This window comes from Herpailurus yagouaroundi, unplaced genomic scaffold (assembly GCF_014898765.1).
Source record: "Herpailurus yagouaroundi ecotype Mexico unplaced genomic scaffold, PumYag 246, whole genome shotgun sequence".
Classification (NCBI taxonomy): domain Eukaryota; kingdom Metazoa; phylum Chordata; class Mammalia; order Carnivora; family Felidae; genus Herpailurus; species Herpailurus yagouaroundi.
The window spans coordinates 1,934,527-1,946,610 of NW_024412463.1; the positions used below are offsets into that span (position 1 = coordinate 1,934,527).

The 12,084-nt window shown below is 40.3% G+C and overlaps 2 protein-coding genes across 2 annotated transcripts in view; both read right to left on the bottom strand.

Annotated features, from left to right (window-relative positions):
• The window catches only part of ADNP (activity dependent neuroprotector homeobox), a 34,077-nt gene extending 30,410 nt beyond the window's left edge, over nt 1–3,667 (bottom strand). Inside the window, exon 1 of the mRNA XM_040459658.1 lies at nt 3,568–3,667. The gene's annotated coding sequence lies outside the window, so the exon portion shown is untranslated. The remainder of the gene's footprint in view (nt 1–3,567) is intronic.
• Nucleotides 1,878–12,084, bottom strand: part of DPM1 (dolichyl-phosphate mannosyltransferase subunit 1, catalytic) — a 22,295-nt gene continuing 12,088 nt past the window's right edge. Inside the window, exons 4-9 of the mRNA XM_040459661.1 lie at nt 11,762–11,838; nt 11,651–11,676; nt 9,605–9,700; nt 6,238–6,306; nt 4,629–4,743; nt 1,878–3,775 (exon numbers count right to left, since the gene is read on the bottom strand). Of these exons, the coding sequence (XP_040315595.1) occupies nt 3,671–3,775; nt 4,629–4,743; nt 6,238–6,306; nt 9,605–9,700; nt 11,651–11,676; nt 11,762–11,838 (488 nt within the window). The 3' untranslated portion in view covers nt 1,878–3,670. The remainder of the gene's footprint in view (nt 3,776–4,628; nt 4,744–6,237; nt 6,307–9,604; nt 9,701–11,650; nt 11,677–11,761; nt 11,839–12,084) is intronic.

The following is a 12,084-nucleotide window of genomic DNA, read 5'->3' on the forward strand; positions in this document are numbered from 1 at the left end:
CGTCGAGCGGTGCAGACAAAGGAGGGGCGGAGGGAGGAGACGGAGGGTGTGGGAGAGGCGGCTTCACCGGCGCGGGCAGGCGGGCGGCGGCGGCGGCCGCGCTCCTCTCGCTCCTCAGCAGCGGGGACCGAGAGAGGGAGCTGTGTCTGAGGAGACGCCAAAATCCCCCTTAGCGCTGCCCGCGGGAGGGGGAGGGGGCACAAGATGGCGGCGGCCGGGGGGGGGGGGGGGGGTTCAGCTCATGGATCCCGGCGGGCGGCGGAGGGGAGACCGGGCCGGCGGAGGCGGCGGCGGCAACGGGCGGGGGAGGGGGCTGATCCCGCGTCTCCCCTCAGCAGACAATACAAGCGCCTCGGAGCGAGTCCCCGAACCTGCCCTAGCCAAAATGGCGGCCGAGAAAGAGCGGAAGTGACGTAAATACCTCATTAGCATAAGAGGACTCATTGTCCAGCTAAGTAGGGGGGGCAGTGGGGGGCTTTACCCCTTCCCCCCATGTCCCCCAGGAACAACTGTCTCACTCCCACTTGTGCTTGCACCAAACTTTTTTGGAGGGAGGGTGGCACCAGCACCCCCACCTAAGAGAAATTATATAATCCCCTCTGAGGGGGAGCTCTCGCGAGAACCAAGAGGATTTGCCATTGACCCACTAGGAGGCGCCGCGGATAATGGCCGCAGTGCGCTTCCAGGGCCCGTGTGCACGGCGGGCGCCTTCCTCCGGCCGCAGCGCCGGCGGCGGAGGCACAAGCAGCGGGCCGCAGCACGCCCTGCACTCAGTCAGGTGGCCGTGCTGGGGATCCCTGCGCGGGCCCAGCTGGGCCTGGACTACATCTGGCGGGAGGGGGCGTGCGGGCAGCCCGGCGGCTCCACGTGCCGGGAGGCCCGCGCTCTCACGGGCCCGGTGGCCGCGGGAAGGGCAGGGGCACCTGGCCGGCCGTGCGCGATGCCTCCTGCCTTAAATGAGGCGTGAGGGCCTCGTGCTTCACACACCGACTGGAGAGGAGACACAGGCCCTCGGAGGCCTGGCTCCGTTCTGGTGGGGTGGGCTACTCGGTGGGCAGGGGCTGCGTCTTACAGAAGGCCGGCTGCCGCCCTGGGACTGGACATTCTTCCGGGTCGGTGATGGGCTCTTCTCTTTGGCCTGAAGAAAACAAACGGGATCCCTAGCGCGTTGAGGCCACCGGACTGGTGAAGCCTGAAGATGAGAAGGGGTGTTGCCAACGGGCCTCCCCAAGATGCTCAATGACTATGCCAACTGTAGTCTCGGGGACACTTTTAGGGTGACCACAATCTGGATGGCACACGGGCAGTCTGCCTCTCGATTTAGGTCAACCCCAACCAACACATCATGTCAACATTTCTGAACCCACCTTTCATAGCAGAGTGCATCTGAGAGTATGTATGTCCTTGGCTAAACAGCCTGGAGAGTAACGAATACCAATCATGAAGGTTTAACCAAGCCTGTTCTCTTAAGGTCTGCTCTGTAAGTACGTTGATCTTGGGCTGTTTCTCTAAATTTCAAGTTAAAATAGTTTCAAACCATACCTAACATCTCAAAAGATTCTCACGTAATTCAAAATAGTACAAATTGTGGTTATATATAGCTCAATGTCGAAGACTTCAGTTAGCGGGCTTAAACAAGCCATTTCATCCAACCCCATCTCCGAAATTGTAATAAAATATATCTTTAAAAGCCCAATCAATGTTTCAAGGGAAAACAATAGCTGGAAAAGTAAAAAAAAAAAAAAAAAAAAAGAAAAAAAAAAAAAAAGGGGGGGGCGGGGGAGGGGCGCCAAAGCATCTGATTTAGAGAAACAGAGATGAAAAACCTAATTACATGTTGCAGAATACAGGCAAAAGCTACCATCAAATAAGCAAAATAATTTTATCCCAAGTTTAGTTTTTCTTAGATATACTTAGATTTCATACAGTGATAATACAGATACAAAGGGAAAACATCTGGATTTCGTCCTTGGCCTAATTTACAAAGTAAAAAGAGATGCTAGATTGACATGTAAATGTTTAAGAATATTTTAGTGCTCATATTTACTAAAAAAAAAAAAATGCATCTAAATAGTCCAGATTTTCTAAATAACTTCTAAGTAATGAAAAGTCTTCATTGCTCAAATACTTTCTTTACTATAAATTCCAATAGTGACAGTGTTGTAATGACTGTGGGTGTAAGAACCAAAAAGATTAAAAAGGCAAAAGATAGCTATCTACTCTAGTGAGTTCTGAGGTAGTTACTTCATCTCTGCTCCACAGACCTGACAATAAAAACTCTGGGTTTAGATGAAGTAGAAGAGATTCTAAACATTCAACCACAACAGCAAGTACGGTGTTTCATTAGCTTAAAACTAATTTTACATCCAACAGTGATGAGCTTTCTAGTTGTTATTAACGACGAAGAGACATCACTTCCCCAAGGGAGGTGGGTCTGTAGTGTGCTGGCTGGCTACATAGCTCCGTGTAAAAGGGAAACAGAATAATAGAGGCCCTATTGGAATGTGTCCTATGGATTCAATTATGGGAATAGGTAATGTTCAAAATGACACCAAAGGTTTTATGTCCTGGTATTAATTTCTGGTAGTATCTGTTAGAAATGCAATGGAAAAATCAGACTCTGAGTTTCTTTAGCAGCCAAATTAAGCCAGGAAAATGTAATTAGGAATACAGTTCAATAAATATGCTTGTTAAATAACTTAGAGATGTCTCTTATCTGCAAGTCAACTCGTTTCTAAGCTTATTTGCTCAAAGTATGACTTCCTGCAAACTTAAAAGATACTGTATGTTCCATAAGCTATACTACAGTTAGAAATTTCGTGTTTTTGAAACACCCAGGTTAGACAAGATAGGTACACAGAACATTCGTGCTGGCTTTCAGGAACAACTTAGCCTGCAATTTACCTGGCAGAACACTTACAGCTTAGTAAGAGTAAGATGTTTAAAAAGTGCTATAGCAGCTAAGTCTTAAAAGTCATTAAAATATCGATACCTTAATATGTCATCAGTATTCTTTTCTTACTGATAGAAGCTACTGCTCAGGATAGGGGAGAAAAAAACTATGCCATCAACTGATGTCAAGTTTCCAATTCACAGTATGTATTTTAAATAGACTTGCTTTGACAGATGTAATGCTTCATCAACACAACAGCTACAAAGGGCCAAATTCTAAAATTGTGATCTGGATATATTATTTTATCTAAGAAATTTGAGATACATTTTTTAAGAAGGGGCAGATGTGTCTACTTGTTCATTCATACAGAAACAGCCATATATATTTCATGAATAAAATTAACATTTTTCTTACTTCTGACACTATTACAAAGAGCTATGAATCCAGTTTTTATATACTTCAAAATCTTCCCCATGTAAGAAATTCTGCACTCATATTCTAATGAAAGCAATATTTTCTGGGATAAAAAAAAAAAAAACCAAATACATTTATTTACAAGTCTTAATACAGCAAAATGCAAGTGAAAATTGAGAACACTGCTCGTTTTTCTAATTTAATTTGACATATAAAATGTAGTTTCCTCAGAAAAAAGATTGGTATGAAATTTACCTTACCTTATGATTTATGCTCTAAGAGTACATTTTATAAAAATCAGCAACCAGGCTTCTTTTATGTTTAAATGAATCAACATGATAAGTATAATGAATAACTTTCTTTTTATGTAGTAGCAAAAAGAGTCAATAATCCTTTCAAGAAAGAGACTATTTCATTTCCTCCCAACTTGGATTCACCGTAAACACGATCCACGAATGATATTGGAACCTAGTTAAAAAAAATATATATGATAAGTCAGCCTTCAAAAGTATAGCAGGCATACACCAATACAATACAAATAAAATTTAACTTCTGATAGCCAAGTCCTTCAAGTAAGTTCACAATTAGAGGATTCTTACAGCAATTGTGTGTACCTCCAAATCTTTAAACATTTCATTATGTAAAAATCGGTATGAACCAAATCTACAACTGTCTGAAAGCACTGATCCTGAATATTAAGCTGGTTTACCAAAGTTTCAGCCTGTACTTCAAGAAAAATTGATACTCCAAAAGTACAATTTTTCAGTAGTCCATTAAATTTATCTGTCACTATTTTAGTGTTAAGTTAAAAATCTTGGAACTTCCACACAAGAAATGGCAATCTAGTTAGCTATTTTCTTGCTATGAATACAAACATTAGTGTTAAGTGAGGAGAGCCTTCCCTGAGAGCTCACTAGCTGGCTGGAAATATTCCTGTCCTTTTCATTTACTCCTCGGAAATGGCAAAAGGATTCATCATTAGGGTGGCTGCTGGCAACGGCAAGAAGAAAAGGAGCAAAGACACTCATCCCACAAGGCTGGGTGACCAGAAGAAAGGGCAAAATGAGTAAGGTACCAGTAGCTTTTAATCCCTTAAAAGAGAATGCTGCCTTCTATTAAGGTTTTACATCTTAGGTCAAATGTAGGTAGTAATTTGGCAGTGAAATGAATTTTCATCCTTTAGTGCACGGACATTCTAAACAACTGGAAGCTTTCCACATTTATTCAGTAGTTGTGCAAGTTAAACTTTTTATTATAAAAAGTCTAAACCTATTGTTCCTTAACAAGGAATACAGTGGACTATTTACCATCAGTTGCCTACCTCGCCAATAGTATAATTCAACTGCCTTGCCCGAACAATCATCTCCATCTGGAAGACATAGCCTTTGGAAACACATTTTTCTATTAATTTCTGTAGGACTTCTTTTCGGTATAACCTGTGAGAAATTAAAATATGCATGAACACCTAGGTAAATACACTTGCCTACATGTAACCTGATCTTTGGAAAGTTCACTGGTATTTATAAAACCTAAAACTTTCACTAGCCATCTGTATGCAGAAAAGTGGTCACAGCTGATGATTATGACACTTGTCCTGAACCGGAATGGTCATGAAATATTTGGTAAATAATTCAGAATAATTTTGAAAATGAATTCTTAGGGTCTTTTAAGGAAGTTATAAAAATAGGGTAAAGTGAATCACTTGAAGCAGAACCACCCACTGTTTTTAGTTTTTAAATTTTCTTAAAATTTATTTTTCAGGTTGAACAAAGGGAAACTGTTCCAAATATTGTTGCAACAACAGAGTTGACAGATGATGATGAATCCACAATATAAAGCAGAACACACTCAGTAACGAACAGGTGTTTCCTCACAAATGCCTATCACCAGTTTCTATTTCCCAAGATCTACTAAATAACTTCCCTGGGATAAACTGAAGTACCTCTAGGGGACTTAAGGGAGAGTTCCTGAAGAAAGTGACTGCGTTCACCCACAGGACTTCTTAGCTCCTCTGTCTTACTCTGTAAATTTGATGGGATCTGTTTGGCCTGCTGCCCATCTAAAGTTGGGCTGGACATCTGTCCATTATACATATCTAACTGTGACCTTAATTGGTAATAGCTGTATCTTACCAGGACTGCCTCAATCCTGTGATGCCTAAATTCCTGGTAACCTAGCTTAACCTAGAGTGTCAATACTAAAAAACAAAACAAAACCAAAAAAAAGAATCAACATTTAATGGAAAAGAGCAAGTATCAAGTAATATAAATTATCAACTAATGCATGAGATTTAGGCCTTAAAGTAGAGGAACAGACATCTTCTAGCTTCAGAGACAAAAAAGTGGCAGTCTTTAGTCATTTGGCATGGTCATACGAAACAGTTCATCTACTATAGCAGTTCAAAAATTAAAAACATACCCCCCCCCAAAACAAACAAAAATTACCCCTTCCCAACCTGGCAGGAGGCTTTATTCCAATTAAACAAGGCTTGCTTTTTAATTGAAAGCATATGGAGAACAAGGTAACTGAAGCCTTTAAACTTTTCTGTGGACTGTGCCATAAATATTCATCTAAATTGCAGAAAATTGCTGGTAGACGTGTTCTTTGGAGCACATCACCAGTGACAGCCATGTTCTGAATGAGCAGTTGAATAACCACGTTGGCCCTCTGGGGGCCCCCAAGGGGCTGAGCACCAGTGAGAATGCTAACAAACACACTAACCTAAGCCCTGCCTTGGATGCTCTTTAGAAAGTACACATTTTTCCTTAAGAAGATGCTTAGGCCTCATTAGCAACTCTGAAGGAACTTCAGTCGGCCTTTGTGTGTTCCAGAAGAAAAATGGGGTAGAAATGAAAAGCATTTCCTAAATAAGCCACTGTATAGCAAGAAAGTTTATATAGGAAATATAAAATTACAAGTTTTTACTGTACCTGAAACTTCCTGTTAAATCAGATGCTCCTGGTCTGAGCAAAATCTGAGTTATAAAATTGGCCCCACGGCTGTTAAATAAAACAATCAGATTTTCTTTATAAAATACATTTTTTAAACAAGAGAAACACATCTGAGATCAGAGTGCTAAAATTGCTACACAAATCTCATAAATACAACTGTTTCACAAAAATGTCAATTTTATTGGGGTGCCTGGGTGGCTCAATCAGTTAAGCATCTGACTTGAGCTCAGGTCATGATCTCATGGTTCATGAGCCCCACATTGGGCTCTCTGCTCTCAGTGCAAAGCCTGCTTCGGATCCTGTCTCCCTCTCTCTCTGCCCCTACCCCACTCATGCCCTCTCTTTCAAAAATAAACATTTAAAAAAATGTTAATTTTCTAAAAAAGTTTAGTCAGTAAAAGATTTGACATTCTCATTTTTCAGAAAATGGGGACTTTTATTCTCAAATGTGACATGTAGAGGGGACCTATAAAACAATCATTCTTATAAATTTTAGGTAAGAAAGGTAACATTTTAAATTCAACTTGCCTATTTGCCAACAGCCATTATTTAGAATTATGAGCATCTCTCAGAGAGCAAAGGGATCAGGGATTTGGAGTATCCTTTTCAGATTCTAATCAGCAACAAGGGATTGTGGATTTCAAGTAATGCAACAGGTCAGTCTGCATAAATATGGCTTTTTTTTTTTTTTTTTAAAGAAAGTATACAAGTGGGAAAGGGTTTTGGTTTTTGGCAATCTGTGGAAATTGAACAAAGGTTCATTCTGAGACTGTGTCAGTCTCCTTGGGCCACTATAACTAAATACTGCAGACTGGGTGGCTTATATTCATTTCTCACAGTTCTGAAGGCTGGGAAGTCCAAGATCAAGGTGCAGCAGACTTGGTTCCTGAGGAGGACCCTCTTCCTAACTTAAAGGGCTGCCTTCATGCTATGCTGAGGGGAGGAGGCCAAGAGAAGCCAATCTCTCTGGTCTCTTCTTGAAAGGGCACTAATCCTACCATGAGTGCCCCATGGTCACTATATTTAAATTACCTCCCAAAGGCCCCACCTCCAAATACCAATGCTTTGGGGGTAAGGTACTTTAACACATGAATTTTAGCAAAGACACCCAGTCTACAACAATGACAGGATGTGTGCTTCCAACACAACCAAGTATCAGTTTCAAGCTATTACTAATAGCTATTATTAACATTTCAAAAAGACTTTACTTGCCCTTGGAAAAAGTGACTTTTTTATTGCAGCTATTTTAGTAAACTCCGATTCAGAAAAAAAAGTTTTCCGGGGCAAACTGGAAAGAACAGTTTCTCTCCAAAGCCAAGGTAACTAACTACCAAGGCCCTCCCTCGGAAAGATTATTTTTATACAAATAACATGATTAGTCATATAGCTGGGATAATGGCTAATTTCAAAAACATTTTCCCTTTCGAGATGCTTCTAATAGATAACAAAAAAATTCTAGGACACAGTTTACCTCCCCAAGATGGGTTTAATCAAAGGAAAGCATGCGTATATGTTTATGTGTGTGTGTATACGTATGTACTTGCAGCTCTATTCAAGCTAATGTTTTTTTTTTTAATGTTTATTTATTTATTTTTGAGAGAGGGAGAGAGAGAGCATGCACATGCAAGAGTGAGCACGCGAGTAGGGGAGGGCAGAAAGAGAGGGAGAGTCCTAAGCAGGTTCTGAGCTGTCAGCGCAGAGCCTGACGTGGGGCTTGGACTCTCGAACTGAGATCATGACCTGAGCCAAAATCAGGCATTGCCGCTTAAATGACTGAGCCACCAGGGTGCCGGTCAAGATAATGTATTTTTAAATGGGGGGTTGTTTTTAAAATATGCAGCAAGGGTGAGACAGACTTGGATTCTAATTCTAATTCTGGATCACACAAATGAGACCTTGGGCAAGTGATTACATAATCTTCCTCAGGAGTTTATATACTAAGTCAGTGCAGACATTAACAAGTGATGACAAACACAACTCGATATAACTTAATGATCCAACTAAAAGCTGTAAATTGTATCTGATCGGGATTCCCTTATTTTAAATAAGAGTTCTGATGACCAAATTCAGAGGGGTCTGAGAGAGAGAGAGATCACTAATCTGTTGTTCTGAATGTTGGTTGTACAACAGAATCATCTGGAGAGCCTGTGGAAAATACTGATGGTTTTGCCCCACGTGTGGTGATCCATTCAAATGGTGTATATAGTGTGTGTGTGTGCACGGGACAGAAAGAGCGAACAGGAAAAAGTAGTGTAGGATTTTTTCTCTGCTTTATCCAACCCCTTCATTTCACTGAAGGCTGAGGGTCCTACAGGTCTTAAACGACTTGCCCAAGGTTCCACATTTAAGAAGCAGAACGGAGATGAACTCAACAGAATCTTCAATAGGGATGGAAAGGGTGATAAAAAACACTAACATTAGTAAGAATTTGTATAAAATTATGTCGTCATGTGTAACATAGTAAGCTGGATAGATCCTTTATGGATTAAAATTGACCTCATCTTCCTAATAAGCACAAAAAAGTGATGTAGATTAAATATGCTCACAAATTCCTTGTGGATGAAGACCAGTAAGAAGTGGATTCTCCTTCCTCACCACTTGATTATGGGCTTGCTTTGACCAAAAAGGAATGCTGTTAGCTCCAGAGCCTAGGACTAGGAGGCCTTGCTGCTGCAGCCTTAGGACTCTTGGATGGTGCCCTTAGGATGCCATGTGAAGACACTGGCCAAGCTTTCCAGAAGGTGCAGTAGTGAGATGCCCCAGACAACAACCAGCCCCAACGACTGGATACAGGAATGAGGCCATCTTGGATCTTTCAGCCTACCTGACCCTGACCTTCCAGCTGAAGAAGCTGCAAGAATGAGCCCAGGTGAAGCTAGCAGGGGAACCATCAACCAAGTCACAGAATGAGGAGAAATAGTTGTTTTAAGTCACTCAGCTTTGACACACACAGTTTGTTATACAGTGATAGGAAACTGAAACAGTATGTTTCATTTCCATTTTATGATGAGGGAAGTAAGGCTAGAAAAGGTACAATATGCTATGTGACACAGGGATTAAATGACACAATCAGGATTTTAACCCAGGTCTGACTCCAAAGCCTCACTACTTTTGCTGCTTAGTAATAGCTGATCATGAAGTGTCTCATTTATTTGAAATGATTACATACATTTGAGATGACTATATATATACACATATACATATGTACATACATACATACATATATATGAAGTTAACAATCTGGTCCCAGAAATCCCAAGGCACCATGGTGATTTAATCCAATATCTGTTACAAACATATGTCCAGTTACACTAAACAAGAGAGAAATCATAGCACATGTCTATACCTGATTATTTTTCTTTTCAAATCCCAGCCATATACACCTCCATTTCCTTTGTAGCGAGTTCCAGAAACAATGTCAAAATTACCCTCCTTCTGCTTCCTATAGAAAAAATCAGTTGTCCATTAGAAAAAGCTATTGAGCTTTCAATAGTTATTTTCATGAGTTATACAAAAAGAACTTTTAAGACTTGCACAGGAAATATAATGCCAAGAAAACATGAACTATACCACTAAGAAATCTTTTGATGTAATATTTCAATTCTGATTTTTTTCCCCTTTGTTAACTTCTAAAACTAAAAAACTAGTACTTGCTGATTGTACCATGTGAAACCATCCTAAGATGTAATCTCCCTCCTTTCTGTTCTCGGCCCCATGAAGTAAACAGTGCTAAAACAGTCTGGTAACCCTCCAGACCTTTCTCTTTGCAGAAAGATAAAGACACACAGAACTCCAGGCTTTCTGGTTGCTTTAACAAAACTGGAACCCAAAAAAGTACATTTTGCAACTGCCTTGTGTCCATTAACAACATACATAATGGAACCATGGACATCCCTATAGGTCAACAGAGAATTTCCCCATTTTTTCCAATAGCTGCAAAAATGTCCCACAGAACACTGAACCCACATACTTATATGGTTGTTTTCATGGTGGGTTTCCCCACCCCCAACAACACAACCACAATGAAGTGTGGCAATGTTTTTATAAATGTACATCCTGGTGCTTAGACGACCCAAAGTGGAACCTAACAGATTTGCTAAAATAAAGCTTAGGAGTCTTTCTAACAGGTATCACCAGAAATTACTTTCCAAAAAGGTTGTAGCAACTCCCATTTCTCCGGCAATATTTGTGTGTCCACTTCCCACCATCTTATTGGCACTAGATGTGCTGCTCTTTAAGTTTGTAATTATGACGAACTAACGGGTAATAAAATACTACCACAGTTATTTCAATTGCATTTCCTTGACAACATGCCAGGGTATCTTCTCTTGGGTTCATCAGCCATTGGGCGTTCTCCTACATATGGCCTATTTCTGTCTTTCACAAATTTTCTATTCCCCTGATTTCATTTCCTTCACAGGTCAAAGGGGCTTTTGGGTATTAAACATATAAGCAGACAAGGTATTTCTGAAGGGACTTTATGCAGAGATCAAAGGATGAGAATAGTTGGCTATGAAGGAGAAAGGAAAGAACATTTTAGGCAAAGGAGAGGGGCAGAGGGGCCAGATCACACAGCAGTTTGAAGGGCAAAAAAAGAGCCTGAAGTGATCTAACCAGGGGAGAAACGTTACCTAATTTTGTTTTAGTATATTCAGCTTACACTGAGCACAGCTTCCACATTCTTATTCTGAGAGGTTTCATGTTGTTTTGGATTTTCTAAGAATACAACTATACTACCTGCAAATAAATAAAAGTTTGTATCCTTTATCAATATTTATACTACATGCTTAATATATCACTTAAAATATCCATGTATAATAACAGCTGGTATGCCTAACTTGATGCATTTATTAATGATTCAACATTTCACCAATTAGTAAGATGTTTGTGTTAGGACTGGATTTTCTTCATCAAGTTTAAGTGGTTTCCTTTTCTTTCTACTTTCAAGTTTTCATTAGAGGTGACCCAGGAAGTTTATCAAATACCTTTTAGCATCTACAGACTCAATCATGCTTTGTTAATGTGATAAATTGTGTTGATGAATTCCTGATGATGAACCATCCTGACATTCTTGGAATAAACCCTATTTGTTCATGGTGTTTCACCCTTACAATGCAGGGCTTAATTCCATTTAACAAAGTCACTGTCCATCTTTTCCCATATTCTGGAAGAATTTAGATAACAAAGGAATTATCTGTTGCTTAGTTCCTAAAATATATCAGTCACATATCTATAGTCAAGAGCCTCAAATCTATATGTTGGTATCCATTTTGACAGCAAACAAAATAGCACGTCCGTTTTTAATTAGTAAAGAATGAAAAAAATGAAAAGAAGTCCAAAATCAACATAAATGATTTGAATTAGAATTTTTTCAAATATTAGAAATACCTACCTAATGAATTCAGGAATAAATTTTGGCTGAAATTAAAAAAAAAATAAACATGAAGTCAGTAAAACAGGCTTAACCTATCATGAATAGCTAACAAAAAAAGATACCACTTACATGGTGTGAGAGATCAGCATCCATAATTATTATGTAGTTTCCTGTGGCATGTTTCATTCCATGAATATATGCAGTTCCTAAAAACAAAAACATATCCATTAAAGAAAATCACCAGAGGGGCGCCTGGGTGGCGCAGTTGGTTAAGCGTCCGACTTCAGCCAGGTCACGATCTCGCGGTCCGTGAGTTCGAGCCCCGCGTCGGGCTCTGGGCTGATGGCTCAGAGCCTGGAGCCTGTTTCCGATTCTGTGTCTCCCTCTCTCTCTGCCCCTCCCCCGTTCATGCTCTGTCTCTCTCTGTCCCAAAAATAAATAAATGTTGAAAA